Source organism: Dromiciops gliroides, chromosome 1 (genome assembly GCF_019393635.1).
Source record: "Dromiciops gliroides isolate mDroGli1 chromosome 1, mDroGli1.pri, whole genome shotgun sequence".
Lineage (NCBI taxonomy): Eukaryota > Metazoa > Chordata > Mammalia > Microbiotheria > Microbiotheriidae > Dromiciops > Dromiciops gliroides.
The window spans coordinates 650,141,402-650,165,589 of NC_057861.1; the positions used below are offsets into that span (position 1 = coordinate 650,141,402).

The window sequence follows — 24,188 nt, forward strand, 5'->3', positions numbered from 1 at the left end:
ATGAAAGGCTACAAAAATACCCAAAGGCAAATACTGCAGTTTAAAATCAGACGCTCACTAAATAAATCATAGTGAAATAATTGCTTTCCATTGATAGCAATTGCATTTAAATTCCATCTCCCTACCATCTAAAAATTCCCACAAAATATGTTCTTTCATCAATAAAATGACTCAGACATTTTTTACTTCACAATATTTAACTGAGAAAGGCCTTAATTATCTGAGGGCAACATTTTCTTAAACACAAGCAAATGCTAATCATTGTGAACAACAAGAATTCATTTCTCACCTGTGCCATATTTTTGATCAGCTGATCAAATTCATCACCTGAAGGTTTCCCATTGATTTGAGGAGTACTGGATCCCATATGTGATTCAAAATCGCCATTATTTTGACCCAATAAATAAGATTCATTATATGAAGTAGGGTGCCCACTAGATGCAAAATGTGGAAGTTGTGAGAACTCACCAGTTGAAGATATAGATGGTGTAACATTTACCTGAGGATGACAAAGGGACTAGTATGAACTTTCAGCCTTGGATAACTGATTAGTTAAATACATCCAAAAATGTTGGAATGCCCTTTTAAATACTTACATCAAAGGTGTGTGATTTCATTTGTGTGGGCTTGTCCTCAATCCCTCCATACCTTTGTGTGGGCTAGTCCTCAATCCCTCCATACCTTAGCAAACAGTATCCTAGTGTCAATGTAGCCAAAAAGGAATTACCATGCAACTATTGATGATATTCTTGAATTTATATTGGCTGGTCCTTGTTTGACAGACATGAATACAACCTATTTTGAGACCTTCACTTGAAGACTTTCGATTTTGGTGGAATACATCAGAACCAGGGCTCTGCTTACATAGCATTCAGGGTGATTATCACAATGATAGGACAAATAGGGGAAACTCAGAAGCCATAGAGAGCAGCCCCTTCATTTTACAGATGAAAAAACTGAGGTTAAATGACTTGCCCAAAGTCACACATAGTCATCATCAGAAGTAGGATTTGAACTCAGATCCTTTGACTTTGGCAGAAAACTCTTTTAAAAATGTAAAATAGGGGGGCAGCTAGGTGGCGCAGTGGTAAAGCACTGGCCCTGGACTCAGGAGTACCTGAGTTCAGATTCAGCCTCAGACACTTGACACTAGCTGTGTGACCCTGGGCAAGTCACTTAACCCCCATTGCCCCGCAAAAAAACAAAACAAAAAACAAAAAAAAACAAACCCAAACAAAAAAAAAATGTAAAATAAATCTTATAGGAAGATCACATGAATAGAGCGAATTTATTTTCTGAATCAATTTCCCTCATTTGTTAAAATATGACTCACTGGATTCCAGGACTGATACAGTTGTAGATATGTAGCATAGAACAGGGACTTTAGAGATCACCAAGTCCAAACCTTTCATATTACAAATTAGGAAACTGAGACTTGGAGAAATCAAGTGACTTGTGCAAAGTCACGCAGATATTTAGTGTCCGAGGCAGCATTAGAACCTAGATTTTCCTTACTCTAAGTTCAGTGTTCTATCCCCTATACTAGATTCAACATTTAATTTGAACATTTGATATTTTGGATATGGATAGATATCTAATCTTAGACTATATTTTAGCCAATGTATCTTTTTTGTTTGTTTGTTTGTTTATTTATTGGTGAGGCGATTGGAGTTAAGTGACTTGCCCAGGGTCACACAGCTAGCGTCAAGTGTATGAGGCTGGATTTGAACTCGGGTCCTCCTGAATCCGGGGCCAGTGCTCTATCTACTGCGCCACCTAGCTGCCACACCAATGTATCTTTAAATAATTTTTTTCTACAAATATTTGCAAAGGGAAATAATGTTTTGTCTATGACATTACTAGAAAAACATCAGGATTAGAACCCAAATGATTGAACGAACCCAAAGTTTTATCCAGATAACCAAAATAACTATGCTTCATTATAGTCCTATTAGGTTATAGAATCAGAGAATTATAGACTCAGAATTGACCTAGAAACTACCTACTTCAACCTGTAACTGGTCAAGAATCCCCTCAAATGCCCTTACTGGGAGAGAGAGTGGATGAAATGCTCGCTAGTCCCCTACAGATGGTTTGGGAGCACCAAACCAGAATGTCTTGGTTTCTGATGGAATCTATCATCTATCCTTTCTTCTCCACCACTGACTGCTCTTCTCCCAGTTGAACGTACCCAGTTCCTTCAATAAAATGAGCGTATAACTTGCAGTTGACTTCAGATCCTAAATCCCATCAGGGAGAGCTCCACATGGTCTGGGAAGCTCTATGGAGATCAGGTTTTCTTCTGAAAAATGAGGCTAGATTTTCTTTGCTTTTTCTTTTCTCTGCTGCCTTCAGTGAGGGGAAGGTCATTTCAAACTTCAATATAGACCAACACTAAGCACTAAATAAACAAGCGGTAATCTTAGGTAAAATGTTCTTTGTTTGTTGAATCTTCGGAACTGCATTCAGGAGAAAAGCTGATTTTTTTTCCCCTCTATATGTAGGACTGTATATGACCTGTGTCACTTTGTCTTGAGACTCTTCTTTATTGCACTTTAGGAAGCAAAGAGAAAAGACACTGTTTACTCTTGTCCAAGGAGCAGGGTGAATTTTCAGATTTGGAAACTTGGACAAGGTGTTTAAAAAACATACAAGACAACTTGTCCAGAATGGCAAAAGTAAAAGGGCAGGGTAGAGGATGTAAACCTTATACTCAGGGAATGCTCAATATTTTCAGCCTACGTGGAAGAAGGTGGGAACCTGCCTCTAGAAAACCCCAAGGGCATGAAATGAGAAGTCCCTGCTGCCCAAATAAGAGTTTTCCTATGTATTCTGCCTGTTTCTAGTGTGATTAAAACATGAAGAAGATATGATGCTGAGCCATAACTCAGTTGTAATTTCTTACCTGCAACAGACATGTGGCCCACAAATATAGTGCACTGTTCTTTGCCTCTTTCCATTTTTTTCTTTCCTGCTTTTGAGAAAAGGAGTTTTGCAGACAGCTATGATCTTATGAGCTTTGAAAAGTCAGAATGGCAAACCTCCAGGAGCCAAAGTTTATGCCAAATTTTGTAGCTAACTGAGATAAGAAATGAGCTATCCAGCAACCTGCTCAGGAGCTGTAGTAATTTATCCACAGGCTATGCCAAATTTGAAAGTGAACTGGGGTGGAGTGAGAGCAGAAGGGTAAACTCTCGCAGAAACGATGTTAAGTTTGAGCCCACTTTCCCCAGGGACTGAGGATGTACATGGGAGAGTATGATTCCAGGTATTTGAAGAAAACATTCTCATTATATGTTCTTAGTAAATAAACCTTTGTGAGAGCTTAAAAAATTTGAAACAAGTATGCATCCAACCTTTCCCTGAAGATCTGAACTGAGGGGAAGGCTACTAATTCTCAAGACAACCCATTCCACTTGTAGGTTGCTCTAGTTACTGTATTCTGAAGCTTGTATATATCAAACCTAAATGTGCAACTTCAATACATTGTTCTTAATTCTGTTTTTTCAGGAGAAGAAGAATAACTTGATCTCATCTTCCACGACACAACCTTCTAAGTAACTGATGGAAGCTATCATCATCCCCTCTCCTCCGCCCCCAACTACTCTTCACCAAATTAAACAACCCCAGTTTCCTTCAACAAATCCTCTTTATGGTATAATCTCAAGGTCCTTCCCCATCCTGATCAACTTCCTTTAGGGGTTCTTCAGTTTATTCATGGACTTCTCAGACCCAGCACTGAACACAATACTCTAGGTGGGCTTTGAACAGAGTAGAGAACAGTCAGACTCACAACTCCCTTGTTCTGGACATGCTCTCTCATTAGCTCTCATTTTCTGCCCTATCACACACACATTACACATCACACATAGGCATAATAATGACTCACATTGTATCTGTAGCACATTTGAAGCCACCTCATTATTTTTAGTCAAACTACTATCTAGTTAAAACTCCTCCATGTTGTATCTGTGAATAAGGTTGGTTTGTTTAGAATGTAGAACTTATTACTGAATTCTACCTTATTGATTTAGCCTAAGGGTCTAACCTGTGTTGCGATCATTTAGAGCCAAACTTTTCAAAGTGCTTTGTGGGAAATCCATTTCTTCTGGATTCACACAGATGTGAATGTCACAATATAAAATCATGTAAGTATCAGAGGGTACTCAAGAAACAGAAACGAGAACTAGGAAGAGAAGCCTGTCCATCAATAAGCATTTGTTAAGTGCCTAAAGTGTGCCAGATATTGTGCTAAGTAAGCACTGAGGACATCAAAAAAGGCAAAGATCATCCCTGCTCTCAAGGAAGTTACAATCTAAAAGGGAAACAATGCAAAGAGCTATGTACAAACAAAATTTAGACAAAATAAAATGGATATAATCTGAGGGAATGTTTGTTGACTGACTGAAGCCCCCACCCCATGCCACCTCCACAGCAGAATAAAGCAGAATCATGTCAATAGAAATATTTGAACCCACGTCTTCCTGACTCCAGGCTAAGCATGCTGTCCACTTTTCCTTGTTTCTTTTTTGTGTTGTAAGAAGAAACTCTGTAACCCTAATGGTTTATACAAATGTCAATTATTACTCCCACTCTCTTTCTTAGAGGCAGGGTCATAATCCAAAAACCTTTCTCTCTAAGAGTTGTCTGGAAGAAACAATATCACTTTCTCATCTTAGCATTCTCTTTTTTTTTCTGGCAGGCCGAGTACAGTCTAAGTCAAAGCTCTTCCCCTCTCTATTTTTCTGGCTCCCTACACTCACAGCAAGACCAGAGGCCATGTGGTTCTCTTTGTTTCTGGGTTTTGGCCAAGCTGAAAACAGCTTTCCCCCTTTACTTGGTTTGGAGAATGAATGACCTCATGTCAGATAAGCCAACCCAGTGGGGCCCAAAAGAGGTGCTGATTTATAGTCTAATCCCAACCTATTAAAAAAGAATATTTCTTCCTGTCTTTAAAGTTGCCATTATGAATGTCATGCTCAAGTTATAGATATCATGTTTTTACAAATTTACATGTTTGTATTGAGCTACAGATTTACCCACAAGTCTATATGCTTACAAATATTCACAAAATAAATATATTTCTTATTACTTCATTAGGTGTTATTGATAATATAATTTCTTATTGAGAATAAAGTGAAAATCAGTCCATCTGATTCTCAATTGGCCTCTTGATAAAATATATTAACTGCACATAAGCAAAATGCGCAATTTATGTGCATAACAGAGAAAATGTGCATAATACACATATCAGAGAAAAATGCGCATACACAAGCAAAATGTGCACCTAGTTTTGAATCAAGTCAATAGTTCATTCTAAGCTAGTCTCACCACTTTATATAGTGCTTTAAGAAATGCAAAATGCTGAATATACAGTATCTGAGACTCAACAAGTTAGGGAGATATCATTCTCATTTTACAGATGAGGAAACTGAGGGTCAGAGAGATTGTCACCCGGGCAGTCAAATAACTAGCAAGTGTGAAAGAAAGGATTTGAACTCTCTGACCCTTGTGATTTCAAGTCCAACACTCTATCTAGCAGGGTATGCTGCCTCTGAAGTGTGAGGAAACTGACAACCTATATTCTAACCTGTATTAAGATGTTAATAAGGAGGGGGAGCTAGGTGTTGAAGTAGATAAAGCACGGGGGCCCTGGATTCAGGAGGACCCGAGTTCTAATCCGGCATCAGATTCTTGACACTTACTAGCTGTGTGACCCTGGCCAAGTCACTTAACCCTCATAGCCCTGCCCCCCAAAAAAACCAAACAAATGAAAAAATGAAGATGTTAATAAGGATCCAGTAACCGCCTTAAATGTCAGTGATCTTTGTCATCAAACATCTTCATTTGGTAAAGAATTCAAGATCAATAAATTACTTCATTCCCTAAGATATATGAAAAAATAGGCTTATTATACATTAACTCTTTCTTTTTTAATGTTTTTATTAGTTTTAGATATATCAAATTCAGAACAGTAAGGCAGCAGAATCTACACTAGGTAATATGACATAGTAGATAAAGCAAAGAACTAAGAATTAGAAGAACAAGGCACAAATCCTCCATCTGCCTCTTGCTAACTTGCTTGCACAAGTCAGTATTCAGGCTCTCTGTACATCAGTTTATCTGCAAAACAGGGGTAACAAAGAGTGCCCAACCTAATACCAAAGGCTATTGTGAGATTCAAATTGGGGGAGGAGGGAGACACTTCATAAACTACAACAGGTGTTGGGTTGCACAGATGGTGTCTGGGCCTATGATTTAATCAGTGCAGGAAACTTTCAGTGTGGAAGTTTATTCCACCTAATGAAGATCTACAGATTAGAAACCTACAATTCATCAGGAGTTAGTCTTAAAAAAGTGACTGGAACATTGAGGTTAAACAACCTACCCACGGTCTCACATCCAGTATTTGTCTGAGATATGACTTGAATTAGGCCTTCCTGATCCTTGGTGGCTCTATTACACCATTCTGCCTCTAAATGTACTTATACAAATATAATCATTAGTTTATTATTACTCTCATTAATGTTATTTCTCCATTCCAACTCTTCCAACTATTGTAACACAGCTCAACTCCTACTGCCCTGGATTTCTCTTCCACCTCAGCAGCCTTCTCATGCTAGAGAAGCTGTTTCCTCTGTAGCCTTCTCCTCTGATTGGTGAGTTCATCCTTACAACCCCTACTTTGGGAAGTACCCATGCTATGCAAACTCACTTCCAACCTGGCTCTGCTTTTGACTCTCTATACCACTTTCCACCTTGCCCTCATGTGGGTACTTTCCCCACATATCAAGCACTTAAGAAACACTCACTCTATCATCTCATTGTGGCACATATTGTGACCATGGGTTCTCAAAGACTATAAAAGTGGCACAAAGCCCTATCCTGCCACAGTGGAAAAGCGTCAAGTTCAGGTTAGATAACCAACTATATACCTTCCAAATAGCCTTATCATAGTGCCTAGCACACAGCGGGCACTAAATAAATGCTTGTTGATTATCATAAAATGATTGGCCACCAAGTAATGAATATTTTCAACTGTAAAAACTCATTAAAATAATCCATTTTCTAAGTCATCAATCTGTGTGGGTGTAAGAATCACTTAGCATACCACTGAAATCACAATACCTTAAAGTGGTAAATCATTATTATTGTTACTGCTACTGTTATTCCTATGAATAAGGAATTTTTCATGGACTTTTCTTCTTTTTCTGTAACCCATCGCACTAACTATTCAAAATGATGCATTGTTATATATAACTATTTTAAAATGCACTACAGTCTATAAGACCCAAAGACAGCTTTCAGCTTACCAATGATTTGATGATTTTATCAACTGTTTTCAACTACCAGGGAAGAGGCAGTGCCAAAGCTTGAAAGCATTTAGTAATTCTTTAAATGATTATTTTAAAGCATCTGAGCTCAATTAACATATATACCTGTACCTACATACAGGTATATTTTATATATATCATATATACATGTATATATGTATATGTGTGTGTGTGTATATATATATATATATATATATATATATATATATTTAAAATTTTTAAAACAGCCTTGTTATGCCAAGCCTGGTTTTTTATCCTGAGCCATGGCAACTTCAAAAAAGTCTGCCAGCAGACTCTACACATCTCAGGTTGAAGCAGATGGCATGATGAAAGCTGCGACAGGCTGAGGATCCCACACACAAGGTCCTAACGCCTATGGTGTGTTTGCATAGAGAAAAAAATATTTGGACTTATGCTATGGTGAGCCAGGATGAACAAACTATATACTAGGAACAAAGTAATGAGTCCTTCAAAGGTACATTAAGAGATTAATTCTCATTCCAAGGGAGAACACTCTCAGAATACAGCTTGCTTAGTCTGGCTCAACTAATTACAGTATTAAGAAACCTATGGGAAAAAAAAAGTTCATATTAATAAAGTAGGTTTGGTGTTTGTTTTTTTAGTTTGTTTAAATCAATTGAAAAGCCATTCAATTCATGCCTGAAAAAAAAATCCAAAGTCGGATCTACAAACTAAAAAAAAAAAATAGGTCTTTAAAAAAAAAATAGCTGTATTATTCTACCCACCAAAAGTCTTTTTAAAAATGTTTTTAATCTACATCTCAAAGCACAAAATTAGGCATTTCCTTTTTAATGTATTTGCGAAAGTTGTTACTGATAAGTCCAGTTTAGTGGATCCACTTGAGGACCCAGTTTAGAGAAAACTAGTTTTTTCTACCTTGAACCTTGTAACACTTAAATTTTTCATTAACAAACCAATAAGCATCTATTAAGCACCTAGGATATGCCAGGCTGTACTCTACACTCAGAGGATCACAGGATCACAAATTTAGGACTGGAATGAACCACAAAAGTCATGGAATCCATCTCTCTCATTTTATTCAACATATAATCTTTTATACCATAGTTCTCTGTGTACATATGTCTTAGTCCCCTTATAGACAGACTGTAGATTATCAAATAACAGGGAATCAGTACTATTTAAAATTTCCTAGCTCCCTGGTGCTTTACATACAACACTTAATAAATGTTTGTTTAAATGAATTGCTGAGCAGAGATGACTTTAAAGTGTTTTTGAAGCATAAGAAAGAAAAGAACTAGATTTATTCATTATAATTACCATTAATACTCAAAACATATCTGAAGTCTTAAAAAGTTGTCTTTTTAGGTTATATGGCAGCAAACTGATTATACAGTTTATGTGTCTGCATATGGAAAGATTTTGTTTTAATTCTCTCTGCTACATTTAAGAGTATTATGATGCAAAAGGTTAAGGGATGCTTAAGCCCTAAAGGTACAATTCCACTGGTCTGGGAAAACTCCAAGAGTTCTCAGATTCAAATACCCTAAGTCTGTTCTTCATAAAAAGAAAGGTCTAAAAGCCTCTTTTTTCAAGCTGCACTTTCTCTGACTACCTAACTCAATATACAACTGTTTTGATTTTCCCCACCGAAGCAACTTAACTACAAAACAAAATTATTCTTGATTTTTCTGGATATACAGGAGAATAACACCAAGTCAAGTACAGAGAAACTCTACCTTGGGAAGGCTAGGCACACTAATGCACTGTTGATGTTACTGTGGCTCGGTCTACCCATTCTGAAAAAAACAATCTGGACCTCTACCCCCAACGTCACATATACCCCCTTTGATCCAGGAGTAACACCACCACTAGGCATATATTTCAAAGAGGTATTGTTGTTGTTTGTCCTTCACACTCAAAGAGGACCATGACATCAGGGTAATTGGATTTAAGTGAGGGAGGGCTATGCAAGGTCACCAACTTCACTTTCTCCTCCAGAGCCATCTGGGTCCAGTGACAAAATATATAATCAGGAAAACTGGAGACAGCCCCAGATGTTTAAGGCAATTGAGATTAATGATTTATCCAGAGTCCCACAGCTAGTAGGAGTCTGAAGTGAAATTTGAATTCAGGTCCTCTTGACTCCAGGGCCAGCATTCTATCTACTATGCCACCTAGCTGCCCCATTTCAAAGAGGTAACAGAGAGAGGAAAGGTCCCACATGTACAAAAATATTCACAGCAAAACATTTTGTTATAATAAGGAACTAGGGAGGAAAGTGAGCACCCATCAACTTAGAGAACGGATAAACAAATGTTGTTATACAAATGTAATAGGATATTATTGTGCCATAAGGGATTATAAATAAAAATAACTGAGAGAAACCTGGGAAAACTTGTATGAACTTATGTAGAATGAAATTAGCATAATCAAGGGAACATCTACATGATATCCTGATGACAATAATGTAAAGGAAGCTATGTGGAAGTGTGGAAAGGATACTGAACCTGGAGTCAAGAAGACCCGAGTTCAAATCTAGTCTAGCTGTGACACCCTGAACAAGTCACTTCACCTCATCTGCCTCAGTTTCTACTCACAGGTAAAATGGGGATGATGGCAGTATTTACCTCTCAAAGCTGTGAGAACAAGATGAGATTGATTATATTTGTAAACTATTTAGCAAATCTTAACGCACTTATATAAATGCTATTAATCGTTATTAAAGAAAACAACTTTGAAAGACATCAGGCTTCTGAAATGCAGTGACCACACATACCTCCAAAAAAAAAAAAATGACGATAAAGCGTGCCTCCTTCCTCTTGGCAGGGAACTGATGGATTAGGGAAGGTTAAAAACAACCTGGTGTCAATGAACTTGGTTGTTTAAAAATATTTTGAGAACTATATTCCAATGTATTTGTTTTCTTTGTATCTGGTTTATTTTATACATTTAAACTGTTATTCAGAAAAGTGCTCCTATCTATAGGTTTCACCAGACTGCCAAAGGACTCTAGGACTAACAAAGGAGGGTCTAGAACCCCAGCCCAGAGGTACATAATGAGAAATCTTCATGCCCTAATTTATTTTGCTCAATACACTTATTTGTTACAAAGGAATTTGGGGCGGGGGTGGAAAAGTGGAGTGGTAGAGGTAGAATTAGTAGATAATAATAGAAATGCAGAAAAATAAGAGGATCTAAAAAACATTAAAAATAAAAATAAGTCCAGGGGGCAGCTAGGTGGCACAGTGGATAAAGCACCGGCCCTGGAGTCAGGAAGACATGAGTTCAAATCCGGCCTCAGACACTTATTAGCTGCGTGACCCTGGGCAAGTCACTTAACCCCAATTGCCTCACCAAAAAAAAAAAAAAAAAAGTCCAGAAGGAGGCATAAATAGGATGATTTTATTGCTACCTTCTAAAATTTAACATACACTTAAAAAAAAAAGCTCACCCTTCCATATACAATTTTTAGTTTTCCTTTGTACAATGAAATGTTTGTATTGTTTGGTGATTGTTAAGTGCATAATAAAATATAAATTTTTATTAAATTACTGGATAAAAGAGACATTGAGAGAGTTTAAGGTCTTCGAGAACCTCTCCTTTAACCTTCTCTTGAAAGTTTCCATGGCTTTCCATATGCTTTTTCTTAGTCATGTTGGCTCCCTCCTTTATTCCCATTTTCACAATAGATACAAAAGATGATCTGCCCCTAATATAGCAATAAAAGCTTTTAAATTTCAGAATGCTTATAAAAGATCATCATCAAAAATATTTATTACCTAATTGTACATGGTGCTCAGAACCTGCACATTATCCTCAAGTCCACACTATCTCTCACACAGCACCAAACCCAATCTTGTTGCCAAGCCCTATCAGGGAAGCTAGGTGACTCAGGGGATAGAGTGCCCAACCTAAAATCAGCAAGACATCTTCCTCCATTCAAATCTGGCCTTGGACACTTTCTGGCTGTCTATTTCCTCATCTAAAAAATGAGCTGGAGAAGGAAATGGCAAACTACTCCAGAATCTTTGCCAAGAAAACCTAAAAATGGGATCATGAAGAGTCGGACATGACTGAAAACAACTAAACAACAACAATCTATTTCATCTTTGCGACTCTTTACACGGCTACTACCCTAGTGTAGGCTCTCATCACCTCACTGTAGACTACTGCAACAGTCTGATAATGGGTCTGCCTGCTTCAATTTTCTCCCCAATACAGGCCTCCCTCCACTCAGCTGCCAAAGTGATCTTCCTAAATCTCAAGTCTGATCAATTTAATTTCCTAGTCACTGGTTCCCTATTGCCTCTGAAAAATCTTTTCAGCATACAAAGTCCTTCATAACCTGAACACCCCCCCCCAACCACACACACACACCTTTCCAGTCTTGTTACATCTTATTCTCTGCTACATCCTCTTTGATCCTGTGACAATGATCTCCTAGCTGTTCCTCAAACAAGACATTCTATTTCTCCTCTCTAGGTATTTTCTCTGACTGGCCTCCATTCCTAGAATGATTTCTATCCTCAACTCTGTCTACTAGCTTCCCTAACTTCCTTCATGTCCCAAGTAAAAACCTACCTTCCACAGGAAACCTTTCCCAACCTGTCTTTATTGCAGTGCCTCCCCTCTATTAATCCTGTTTATACCTTCTTTGTACCCATTTGTTTGCTTGTTGCCTCCCCGTTTTATCATGAACTCCTCTCTTTTGCCTCTTTTTGTAACCTCAGTGATTGGCAAAGTGCATGACACATACTGGGCACTTATTAAATGCTTACTGACTGTCCTAGATTCAGTCTATGGAATGAGAGAAGACTGCCCAAACTACAATCTGTTCTAAATCATTTTGCCTCTGCATCTGTCAAATTTCAAACTTACAATCTACATCCTTAAAAAAGGAAAGAAAACTGCACCTCTAGAGTCTGTAGCCATCCTTAGATCTATGAGAATCTGATGCTTTAAAAAAAACAACAGGAAATATAATCAAAAGTATGGATTCATTTTGTTCAAGATGTTAAATATATGAAGATACAGAACTCTATATTTCATCTATCTCCTTCTGTTTTTCATGGAGGGGGTTAATGCTATTAGCTAGCTGTTCTTTTATTGGCCAGTCATCAGTCCTTCCAAAAATACTTAGTTTAATTATGTTGCCTTATGAAAATATCAAACTGAATTTCCTCTAGCATTTTGGGCAGATTATCATGTATACTCTTGGTTGTTGCTTTTTCTAAACTTATTTTGAATTCACAATACGCAGTAGGAAGAAAATCTCACTTTTGCTGATGTGTATTCAATGGATACTATGCATATCGAATGAAGAAAGCAAAAACACAAGCAAACCACAAGAACTCTAGAATATTCAAACACTTTGTGGGCTTAAGTTTTAATATCTTATCCCATATTAAAGCTGTTGACTTTGCAGAAGTTCCCAAGAATAAGTTGTTTGTATCAAGATGACAAATTGAAATTGCTTCTTCAAAATGGATGGATCTATTCTTTTGTTAATATACGTATTCCCTCTATCAGTGCATGCTGTAACCCCTCTCTAACTGAAAAGATGGCCCTCAAGACCTGCTGAGGCTGAAGAATCCCTTACCCTATGGTCAGCCTTTTGATGTGACCCTCTGCACTTACCGTAGAAAACTGTCAGGCAAGAGGCACAGAATCCATTACCAGGCCTGATACTAAAAGCCTTTCAAAGAAGACCCGAAACTACCTATCTAGAGTTTAGGTTCTGTTAGCATAGCCTTTGAGAGCTCAGTATCACCTCCAGGCCCCGAGGAAGAATCAGAGGTGTTTAGAGAAGATTTCTATTTAAGTTGCTCTATTTCTTCTTATTTTTGGCTTTAACGGTATAAGAAATAAAAAAGTGAAGCATGCTTGGGAAAATTTGTTGTGACAGGTGGACCTCTGACAAATGTGGGTTTTTTTTTAAATCTGCACCTTGTCTTTTCTTGCAAAGGCAAGAAATTTGATTATTTTGTTGTGAATTTACACAAATGCTGTAACCAACTATTTGGAATTGGTCCCAAGTATGAAATGAAAAGACGAATGAATTGATCAAACGCTGAGAGCATTCACTAAAATACAGCACCAAAAATGGTAGTAATCACAGAAATTTTTTCATACATAATAGGCACATGTTTCAAGTTTCAGACCTAGGGAAGCCTCCTTTTCCATAAATCTTTCAGTAAAATACTGATTAGAGCACAGCTCTGATGCATTATTGAACAGCCAAACTCTTGCACAGTAATTGATGGTGGCACTCTGATTTAATGATCCTTATTTTTAAAGCTAATTAAAGAAATTGAGTTGCATGTTCAAAGGGGATTAGCTTAATGTGACGAGACTATTTTGGACATAAAATGGCTCCTGGCTCCTGAATTAAATGATAGACAAAATGGAACAGAAAGCCTTTGGAAAATAAATACATTTATTTTCAGGTGCAGTAGGAATCACTGTGTATGTTCCTTCATCCTTCCAAAAAGAAGTTTGATAAGAAATAATTATAAGATACTAAGATATCCTAGAAGGTCATTTTATAACTCTCCAACACAGCCATCTGGACAGTTCTGTCATTTGAAAGCAATTTTTTTTTTTTATCAAAGCCACAGTTTAACAAAACATGTTAAATTACTTTTGACTAACTTTGACCATCATCAGGGAAAGGATCATTGGGTGGTTTCCTGGTTATCTTTTGATAATAATTCCTTACCACAGGAAAAATGAAGGTGAGGTATCATTTTGAAGAATGTATGCTGTCAATGGCTCTGAATTGGTACCTCTACCTCTATGAATGCAGGTGCATTACACTGAGTGGATGTGTGGATGTATTTTGTTGTTTGAGAGGATCGACTCTCACCTGAGCAACTCAAGGTGGAGGGAAAATAAGTCTGCACTTAATCCTTCTCCTTGATGCTTAATATTATTATAGGTAGACAGACCGTCATATCCTCAATATTAAAAATGTTTAATTTGACTTTTTGGTTTTTATTTGGTTTTGAAGGCGGAGACAGAGTTTGGATGTGAAATCAGAAGTGCATGGTTGGGGTCCTGACTATGATACTTGATAACTTGTGTGTCCTTGAGTACAATTATTGACCCTCTCCAAGCTTCAGTTTATTCATTTGTAAAATAGGAAAACTAATATTTGTGCTAGTGAAATCAATGCAACAAACCTGTACTGACCTCCTACTACACTTTGATGGATGAGTAGATAAAGAACTGCTCTTGCCATTAAGAATACCCAGGTTAAAGTCTCACCTTGAATACATACTCGCTGTATGGCTTTAAGCACACTGAACCTCTCAGGCTCTACATGCAACTATCTAAGATTATACAGTAAGTTGAAGATATTCATTCTTAGGTGGTTTCCTCACCTGGAAGTAACCTGTCCTGATCAAATAACAGATGCTGACCCCAAAACAAAACAAAGCACTAAAGATATAAAGACAATTTTTTACTTCAAGGAATTTACATTTTACTAGGGAGCAGGGATATGACATGCATGCAGATAAGTAAAAATTTGAAGAGAAAGAGACCTTTGACAATGGGAAGAGACAAGAAATATTCTGCGAAGCAAAGGTGGGATATGGGATGGCACCTACACAAGCATACAGATGAGACTGAATGTTGAGTTTGGAATAATTCTAGGAGGAAAAGAATATGAAAGAGAGAAATATTAATTAAATCAGGTAAAGTAGGGTCCTAAGACCACAGATTTGGAGGTAGAAGGACTTAGTCCAACCATTTCATTTATAGATGAAGAAACTGAGGTCCAGAGTATTAACGTGACTTGCCCCAGATCTCACAGGTAGATAGTTTAAAAAGCAGGGTTTGAACCCCAGTTCTCTGATTCAAAAACCAAGTACTCTTTCCACTTGAGGAGAATATTGCATAAATAGTAAAGCACTACATAAATGTGAGCCAGTGTTCCACAAAATGCTATGAACTTAAGCTAGTGGTCAACCTTGCAGGATTAGATGAATGATGTAAAGGATGGCCTGTATATATTCCCTCCTAAGAAGGCTCTTTCCATCTTCATTCACTGGACCAAGTTTCCCTAAAGTGCTTGACCTTTCTTAAATATACCTTTCAAAGATCTATTTCCATGAAACAATTAGGCAACACATATTTTATTAAACATCATTAGTCAGGGCAAAAATGCATTAAGACAGTAGAAATGGACCCACAAAATTTTCATGCTGAAGGATAAAAGGGAAAAGACGATTATGCGATCACTGTTTCTCATTCTAGAAATGTAGAAAATAAAGCCAAAAATTAATATATATTTTAATGCCCTAAAATAAATAGGGGATACAAAATAATTGATAACATTAGATTTGGGATTTGGGGGAGGGACTAAAATTGGAAGAAATTAACTATTTCTTTAAAAGGAAAGGGATGGAGCATATGATTGATTTCTAAGAACCCTTCCAGGTCTAATCCTATTACCTTGATTAATGCAGTGTCTCTACAAATGAAATAAGTGGCTTGTGATATGTTTGGCCTTCTTATTATAGCCATTTTAGTGGCCAAATCTGAAAACTTCATAATCAATCAGATTAATGCTTATGAAAAATGACTACAGCTAAGTATGCTGAATTAGTTACAATCACATTGCATCTAATTCAAAGATCATAAATAGTCATAGGTAAGTTAAATATTGCTGAAATTAGCTTGGGTCATGGTCATGAATTAAGAAGTGGGTTGCACAGTGTCGAGTATTGAACCTGGAGTCAGGACCTTAATCCAAATCTATCCTCAGATAAATGCTACCTATGACTCTGGGCAAATCACTTAAATTTTGTCTGCCTGTTTCCTTCTCTGTAAAATGACAATAATATCTACTTCCAAGGTTGGTGGGAGAATAAAGTTGGTAAAATACTTTACAAACCTTAAATTGCTATACAAACTAGCTATCACTATTACCTTGATCAGGCCAACCTTAGTGATGCTATCTGGGTGACTGGTTGTTTTACTTATTTTCTTTTCATTTCATTTTCTGTGTAAATATTTTAGTCTCAATAAAAACACTCAGTTCATGGCAAGGTAAATAAAACATTAAGATTTTACTTTGTAAGAGATCTTTTGTGAGAATCAGGTAAATAAAAAGGTTCCTTAGCTACAAAAACAGAGCCCAAGAACTTAATGGGACTGGCCATTGCTCAAAAACTATTTGTTCTTGCTATAATTGTATCATTATAAAAATTTTAATAATTTAATTATAATTTATTATACACAGGGTATCTCAAAAGTCTTATATAGCATTCATAAGCTCATTTGCTATCACATGATTACATATTATATTACTTATAATCACAATTTAATTTTAAATTTTACTAACATATTTTATATGTTTGTATATATATATGTGTATATGTCTGTATATATGTGTGTGTACACATACATGCATGCATACAAATTCTACAATTTCTGGCCCCACTATAAATTAGAAGCAGAAAATCTGGGAGGAGAGATATGAGAAGCTACTCTATACAGCAAGTATATAGTTTAATAAGAAGTAAAATAACTTACCCAAGGTCACAAAAGTGATAAAGGAACCCAGGTTTTAGTATGTGTTTTGGGATTTTTTTTTCTCTACCAGTTCCATAGTTTCAACTACTGCTCCTATTTGGGGAAGAATTTGCAAACTAGCATTTAATAAGTAATTCAGTGACATATATTTCTTTCGTTTATAGAACCTCATCAATACTTTTTGTCATTCTATGACTCCTAGTACTTATGGCCATACCTATCTCATTAAGTAGCCAATTCAAATCTAGGTCTTCTTGCTAGAAATCCCATCATTCTGTCAATTTCTTCATATTCATGATCTATGACCTCATGGCATAGCTCATAGCTCCATGAATAAACAAATCAGTCGCCAAAGACTTTCTTTCAAACTAGTAGAGTCAAAATGAGGTCAGTAGCAAATTTAGGCTCTCATCCTAAATCTGAAAGGTCATTTAACTTTGTCACTAAAATTCCACCCAGCACCATTTGCTGTTTTAGACATGCATGCACAAACACACATACTGCCCTAAAATAGCAAGATGGTGTTGCATTTTAATCCAGTGCTACATAAAAAGCTTGCCGAGGAAAAAACAAGAATTTTAGTCCCTTCTTTCAAGTACTCTATATTTACATACTTTTAGTTAAAGGAACAAACATTCAAAAGCTGTTATTGAACCAAAAATAAAGTACTCAAAATTCCTACAGTAAATAAACTTCATGGTAAATGTAAAAACATATAAGTGATTCTCTTTCATTATCTGAGGGTGCTTTTTAAATTCCTCCTAGATAAGGGATAAGAAACTATGCACTTTCTTCATTGGTCATTGCTTTTCTTCAATTACTTTTTAAAATACTGAACATGTTGGTATAAGGAATACCTGGTATAGAAATTTTATCCACAAATGCAGATGGACAATTTGTTACCTTAGCATTTTTAAAAATTACCCAGGGTGCTGAAAATGAAATGATGTCATTGAGGTACCAGGAATTCCTGTAGTCAGAGTTCTCTCTCTATCCAGTGTTCCTCCACTGCCTTTTGTAATTCTCATATCACTGCCTTGTGGCAGTAAAATCTTTGGAGTGCTCAGGAATATTGTTAATATTCAAAAGATATATGAATCATTCCATTTGGGGAGGATGATTTTTAATGGGATAAAGATATATTTCACTTCTTTATGTTATCTTCCCACCAACAGCAAGTCATAATTCCATCTACACATTTGGAGAAGAGTGAAGTAATTTCCCCTTCAGGGAGAGAAGGTTTACAAATGAATAAACTCCATTCCAAACTCAAACTAAGTTTGGGATGTATCTACATTTGGTGTAATATTTCTGTCCAACCCCTCATAAATTAAAATCCACTTAGTTTAAGTGGTCAAAAAATCTGAACAGTTCTCAAAAGAAGAATTATAAATATTAATGGCCATTTGAAAGATATCTTTATACCACTAATGGGAAAAGAAATGCAAATTAAGCAACTGAAGTGACATCTTATACCCAGTTAAGAAGCAAAAATGATTAAAAATAGGAAATCAATGGTTGATGGGCTATCCACTAACAAGTAAACTGCTGATAGAGTTTTGAATTGTTTCAAACATTCTATAAAGTTTTATGGAATTATGTTAAGAAAGAGAGGAAAATGTCCACATCCTTTAACCTAGAGATCCCCTTCTGTCAAAGACAAAAAGGAAGATTCCAAAATATGAGAATATCACTTCTTGTAATTTTATTTGGAGAATTTCCTCGCACCCATGGAAATAACTGTAGGAGGCATCAATATCACAAACCAGTGTTGGGTGGTTTTCAATTATTCTCTTTGTTGCACACAGTATGTGCTCACTGAATATACAATCTCTCAATCATTAGCCTGATTTTTGTGTAGACACAACTCAAATGACAGGACATATCTATAAGTCTTCTGAATACAAAGAGATGGTAGAGTCCTAAGCTACTACTTTTCATTTTAACAAACATAAAGTACCTACTATATGCAAGAAATTATAGTAGGTGCAGGAAGTGCTGGGAGATACAAAGACCAAAAAAAAAAATCCCTACCCTCAAGGAGTTTACATTTTATTGGAGGTTAGACATATAATATAAATGGGTACCTGAATAAGAAACATTTTGAGAAGAAATTCCTAAAAACTGGAATTGGGAAAATATTCTCAATCCTTAAGTACTGTGATATGCAGGCTGAACTTTCCAAGAAGCTGGAAAAACCAAGAGGCTGGGTAGGGAAGCTGTGTATCCCTTCCAGCCAGGCATGGGGGACAATTTATGCATTGGCAAAAAGGAAGCAAGAGAGAAGAGTGATAATTTTAGAGAATGGTAAGAAGGCCAGTTTGGCTGAGATGTAGAGAATATGAAAGAAGTCATATGAAATAATTTCTGAAAAGACAGGCTAAGGCCAGATTGTGTTGGGCCTTCCTTAAGTGACTAATTAACTGCCAAGTTTATGTTTTGATTTTTTTTTAATCCTCTAAACAATAGAGAGCTACTGGGGATTTCTGCTTAAGGAAGTGGCACAGACCTATAAATATCAGCCTATTTTATATTACTTTTAGAAATCAGAAAGACAATGTTTTATGTGGAAAGGAAATACATTAAAACTATCATCTTTAAACATTTAAGGAATTTTAATCTTGCCCCCATTGGCCTTTTTTATTGATGTCTCTTAGTTATACATCACATTGATTTCTAAATACGTAAGTCTTTCTCCTCTCCTAACAATTTAGTCTTTCCTTGTAACAAAGACTCAAAAGAAAAAGACAAAACAAACAACAACAACAAAATAACAACTAGGTGATCAAAGGTAACCAACTCATCAACAAATGACAGCACATGTAATATCCCACATCCATAGCTCTCTACCTCTGCAACAAGGGAAAGAACACATTTTCTGGGCACAATCAGTTTTACTATTTGTATGATTGCAGTTATTGCATATATAGTTTAACTGGTTCTGCTAACTGTCCTCTACATTAGTTCCTATAAGTTTTCCCGTCACATCCATGTACCATAGCTTATACATACTATTCATATAAATAGGTTATGCAACAATCTGTTAAGTTTGGGGGTGGGGGAGAGAGGACAGAAACCTCACAAAATCAAGCACACAATGAGGTGTTACAACTCAAAAAAATTGAATTTCAATTACACACACATACACACACACACACACACACACACACACACACACACACACACACACACACACACCATCATTCCAGATAACCAGGACAAAAAAGACCAATGTCATTCACACAGTCCTGGCTTTTTGCCTAAATTATTTTCATTTTATCATCTACCCACTTTGCTTGTATAGACATAGACAAGAGTCTTCTGAAAACTTTTTAAGCCTGAATATAGAAACACTTATGATAACCGTAAACTGTAGTTTGTTCACAAACAATTTAAGAAACAACATGGCATAGTAGAGAAAATGCTGGATATGAAGTCTTCTGATATCAAATCCTATCTCTGCCACTTACCTTTGGGGTCTTACACCCCTCATGTTACAAGTCTTCAGGCCTATTTCCACAACCACAATCTAAAGGCACTGTAATGGATGATTTCAAAGGTCCCTTCCAACTCTCAATCTAAGATCTTATGGACTTAAGCCAAAAGAAAAATGTATGTATTTCTCTTGTATTCCCTGGTCATTTCATCTGACAAGGCAATGAATTTCTGAGGAAACTAGTCTATACTGGGTCTGAGAAATTCCACAGGCTGCACAGGCAAAATACAATATCCTTATGGCTCGCAAGTTTCTATGATTAAACCATTAACATGTTTATTCCTACTCCCCCATCCCCCACAATAGCTGGATTTTGGTCATGAATAAGCACTAAGCCCTGGGGTGATTAGCTATAATAATGATTCAGTGACAGTAGGTCTACTGCTTGAAAATGTGCATTTGACAGATCATTGACACACAGTCAGAGTCCTTTTCACTTAAATGGGAATTGTGCAATAGGGCAATGAATTGAGACCGTTAGAGATTATCTGGGTTTAACAGCACGTCCTTTTAGCTGGCAGTTATAACAATATACCAAGTAGCAGCATTAAACAGAGGCATCAATTATACCCCCTGACCTGTTAGTATTTTTGACAATATTTAAATAGCACATCCCTTTAGGGCATGGCTTTTATGCCCTCTTCATTACACACCTGTCAAGTATTTAATTTGCCAAAGGAAACAGTTTGATTTCCAAGGGCAATCTTAATATTGAAGTAGCAAATTGGGAAAATTGAACCTTATTGAATAGAAGTAATGAGAAGAATCTGAGAAAAAAAAATAGTAGGCTTAATTCAATGTGGCATGCGCGCATCTGTCATTGACACAACAATGCGATCAAGTTCCCCAATATGTTGCATATACCTCAGGCTTATAAATTATTCACTTTCTTCTCTTCTCAGGGACATAGAAGCATGCTAAAGAAGGCTGATCTAGGGGCTCAAATTTCTAGCTCTAAGGACTGTTATAAAGATTATGCTAAGAAAAACTCACCTGTTGTGATAAGAGAAGATAAAAACAAATGCTTGATCACTGCTGTTAGTGCGTAGTACAGAACTTCCTTATTTTAATATTAATATAATACATTTTTAAATTATAGCAGCTAGGTGACATAGGATAGAATGCTGGATCTGGAATAAGGAAAACCTTAGTTGAAATCTGGCCTCAAACACATACTAACTCTGTGGCTCTGGGTAAGTAGTTTAACCACTACTTGCCTCAATTTCCTCAAATGTAAAATGGGGGTAATTATAGCACCTACCTCCAAGGGTTGTTGTGAAGATAAAATGAGATATTCTTAAAGTGCTCTGCAAACCTTAAAGCAAAATATAAATGCTAACTATTCATATAATTACTAAATTATCATAAGATGATAAAATTTGGGGTCAAAATACACCTGAAACATCATTTAATCCAACTCCTCATTTTCCAAATAAAGAAACTGAGTTACAAAGAGGAGGTATGACTTGACCAAAATCACAGAGGTAAATATGTAGCAGAGCAGGGATTAAACGCCTCTGAGGCCTAAATCCAATGTCCTTTCTGCAATAACCTAAATAGGAAGTCAAAGAAGAAACAAGACCCTCCCTTTCTTTTTGGTAAACTGTGCAATAATGAGACCCAGGATATTTTTTTTAAATGAATTAGAACAAATAAATAGAGTAACACAAATGATTCAATTAGGGAAGCGCTTAATGTTTCCCATACAGATAAAGACAAGACTATGGTGAAATGTGACTGAACATGAACCGTTCCAGAGGCACAGAGGATGAATTCCTCCTGCTTCTCTTCTGTCTCTTGGTAAGTGCTGTATATGAGAAAAGTATTTAAGGTACATGGTTTAAATGTAAAGAAAAATTAAATGTGGATGTTAATTCTTCTCTCTTGACACTGAAGGGCTAGTAGATGACTACTTTTTTTTTCCATTTTTAATAGTATTTTTTCCAATTACATGTAGATAGTTTACAACATTTATTTTTGTAAGATTTTGAGTTCCAAATTTTTCTCCCTCTCTTCATTCTCTCCCTCCTCCCTAAGATAGAAAGCAATCTGATATATGTTATACATTACAATTATGTTAAACATATTTCCGCATTAGTCATATTGTGAAAGAAAAATCAGAACAAAAGAGAAAAACCACAAGAAAGAAGAAAAAAGTGAAACACGGTATACTTCAGTCTGTATTCAGACTCCATAGTTCTTTTCCTGGATGTGGAGAACATTTTCCATTATGAGTCTTGGAATTGGATAAGACTACTTTCAAAAGTATACCTGAGACACTTTCATAAAATGTACCTTCACAATTTACCCCTGTTCTATGTACATAGTGGCTGGGATACCTTCAGATAAGTTATAGCTGAATCTTGCAGAAATGGAAAAGACCAACAATTACCACTAGAGTCTAAAGCAGAAGGACTTAACCTTTTTTGTGTTATCAGACCTGGCATTCTGGTGAAGCCCATGGACCCATCCTCAAAATGTTTTCAAATGCTCAAAATAAAATGCAAAGAAAATAATTATACTGAAATAAAGATATAATTTCAGCATCCAAGTCCCCTTGAAGTATTATCAGTGGACTCCAGGATGAGAAACCATGGTCTAAAGTAATTTTTTTAAACCATTCCATCCATGGTATTTTTTTTAAGATATATTTTAAAACTATACTTCAGACATTGGCTCCCTATCTTTGCTTCTCAATGAATTTCCCTTCCCCCATTAAATTGGCTAAAAGTTAAGTCAAATTAACAAGCACTATTAAGCATCTACTATGTGCCAAGCATGTGCTAAGCAATAGAAGAGGAATTTCTTGAGTAATGGGATAAGAAATATGAAAGAACTTCAGAAAAGGCAAAGACCAGGCCTCTTATTTACTGTTTATGTTTATTACTACTTTTTTGGATGTTCCTTTAGTTTTAATTTTAAAATGGTTTTCCATATTATTTCTTCTCATTTTCTTTATGGTCGTCTAACAAAAAAAAAAACGAACTAAAACTAAAACAATAAAAACTCCACATAAGCAGGATATTTCTATCTTGGACCTTAATACTTCTTAAAGCTTGTCAAGTCATTGTACAAACTGGTTTCTTAAACAAATTATTTTAATTATTTTCCTAGGGAACAAACATAACCTCATCATAGTCTACCTAAATATAACCAAAACACCAATCAAAGGTCTTTCACGAATCCAAGATTTACTGAGAAGAAATTATTCTGTAAGCCTTCCTCAATCTGGTACTCATAATTTCTAGATTCAGAGACTGATTACATGCTTCACTTAGGGCTTCTCCTCTCACCTCTGCTCAGACCCTAAACCATAAACCTTTTGTAGAGTATTTGGCTGAAACTGTTCCTCCTTTTATTTATTTATTTTTTAGTGAGGCAATTGGGATTAAGTGACTTGCCCAGGGTCACACAGCTAGTAAGTGTTAAGTGTCTGAGGCCAGATTTGAACTCAGGTACTCCTGACTCCAGGGCCGGTGCTCTATCCACTGTGCCATCTAGCTGCCCCTGAAGCTGTTCCTCCTTAAATCACTGAATCTTCAAACTATTTTGTCACTTTAAGAAATGTTTGTGCTATCTCACTCATTAAAGTGGCAAACTAAAGTTTGTCAATAATGCTCAATAATATCATAAAAAGCACTGTAACAATGCCAAAATTGATTATAACTATTTTTAAACTGACTTAAAAGCCTGTATAGGCAAAATAACAATAATTTGTGGTCAAAATAGTGACCTGGATAGGTCAAAATATCTGGGAAAATTAATAATAGAAATTGAAATGTAGCTAATTTAATTGAGTTCAGAGCATGCACACCCTCGGGTTCCATATGGTCAAT

The 24,188-nt window shown here is 36.2% G+C and overlaps 1 protein-coding gene across 9 annotated transcripts in view; it reads right to left on the reverse strand.

Annotated features, from left to right (window-relative positions):
* MPDZ (multiple PDZ domain crumbs cell polarity complex component) overlaps positions 1-24,188 on the reverse strand; it is a 220,961-nt gene that overhangs the window by 159,268 nt on the left and 37,505 nt on the right. For all 9 annotated transcript variants that reach the window (XM_043979442.1, XM_043979441.1, XM_043979448.1 and 6 more), the window contains exon 4: positions 290-499. In XM_043979442.1, the coding sequence (XP_043835377.1) occupies positions 290-499 (210 nt within the window). The remainder of the gene's footprint in view (positions 1-289; positions 500-24,188) is intronic.